The sequence below is a fragment of the Primulina huaijiensis genome, chromosome 12, assembly GCF_012295235.1.
Source record: "Primulina huaijiensis isolate GDHJ02 chromosome 12, ASM1229523v2, whole genome shotgun sequence".
Taxonomy (NCBI): Eukaryota; Viridiplantae; Streptophyta; class Magnoliopsida; order Lamiales; family Gesneriaceae; genus Primulina; species Primulina huaijiensis.
Window position 1 is genome coordinate 9,122,152 of NC_133317.1, and position 1,437 is coordinate 9,123,588.

General features: G+C 42.0%; 1 protein-coding gene across 1 annotated transcript; it reads left to right on the forward strand.

The window, feature by feature from the left end:
• Nucleotides 1-1,437, forward strand: LOC140989389 (uncharacterized). The gene has a single exon (XM_073458595.1). The coding sequence runs from the start codon at nucleotides 1-3 to the stop codon at nucleotides 1,435-1,437; it is 1,437 nt and encodes a 478-aa protein (XP_073314696.1).

The window sequence follows — 1,437 nt, forward strand, 5'->3', positions numbered from 1 at the left end:
ATGGTGGCACATACGCTATTGGGAGTTGTTCGTTGTGATCCTGCTTACGAGATTAATTATATCATCGAAAATGTGAAAGATAAATATGGATATCAAATCTCGTACAAGAAGGCATGGCGAAGTTTGAAACGTGCTATGGAAATTGCTTATGGTACATGGGAGAGCTCCGTTCAATTGCTTCAGAAATATATGTGTGCTTTGTCCCAATATAATCCGGGAACAGTTGTGGAGTGGAAGCATCTCAGAGCCAACACTGATATTTGTAAGACACTGAACTATGTTTTCTGGGCATTCAGGCCGTGTGTTGATGGGTTTCGACATTGTCGGAAAATAATTAGTGTCGATGGTACACACTTGTATACCAAATACAAGCACAAAATGTTGATTGGTGTGACTCTGGATGCGAACAATCAGGTTCTACCGCTAGCATTTGCTATTGTTGATGAAGAAACAACAGATTCTTGGAAATGGTTCTTGGAGAACCTAGGAAGACATGTTGTTCGTGGTGAACATGGTGTGTGTCTTATTTCTGACAGGCATAAGGGAGTGCGAGCAACGGAAGATCTACCATATTTTCAACCTCCTTACGGTGTGCATCGTTTTTGTTTGAGACATGTGTGTTCAAACTTTAATGCTAAATTCAAAGACGTGCATTTGAAAGATTTATGCTGGGCGGCAGGCACACAGAATCAAATCTGTAAGTTTGATTCAATAATGGAGGCAATCAAACAAAAAAACATTATGGCGCACCGATATTTGGCCGGAATTGCAAAAGAAAAATTGAGTTTGGCTCATGACGGTGGTTGGCGTCGTGGTGTGATGACAACCAACATGTCGGAGTGTTTAAACATTGTGTTGAAAGGTGCTCGTAGACTTCCTATATCTGCCATAGTACACTTGACACTTTTGAGGTGCATACAATATTTCATTGAACGTGTGACAAGAAGTGGTCGTATGGTTCAGGAAAATCAACTGTGGTCAGATTATGCATGTCGGAAGTATGAGAAATGGGCGAGAAAATCTAGTGAACATCGTGTTTTCAAATACGATGTACGTGATCAAACTGCTTCTGTTGCAACCGTAGGAAGACCAAGTCGTGGTCAACATATGTATGTCGTCAAGTTATCAACGAGTGATTGTTCATGTGGTAAATGGACGATTGTCGGCATCCCATGTTCCCATGCTATTTGCACAGCTAAGTGGCACTCCTTGGATCCCACGACACTTGTGCAGCCCTGGTATAACCTATCTGAGTACTTAGCAACGTACGAGGACAGATTCCAACCTCTTGCAGATGAGCGATACTGGGATCCTCCAACTTTCGAATTGCGCCACAACCCTGTTAGACGTGAAATAAGAAGAGTTGGTAGAGACAGAACAACTCAAATTAGAAATGAGATGGATACACCGGGTTTAAGAGACATTCAACAACGCTGA

Bases quoted from the DNA above. Each gene is read 5' to 3' on its own strand.
- LOC140989389 (XM_073458595.1), top strand. From the start codon at position 1: ATGGTGGCACATACGCTATTGGGAGTTGTTCGTTGTGATCCTGCTTAC.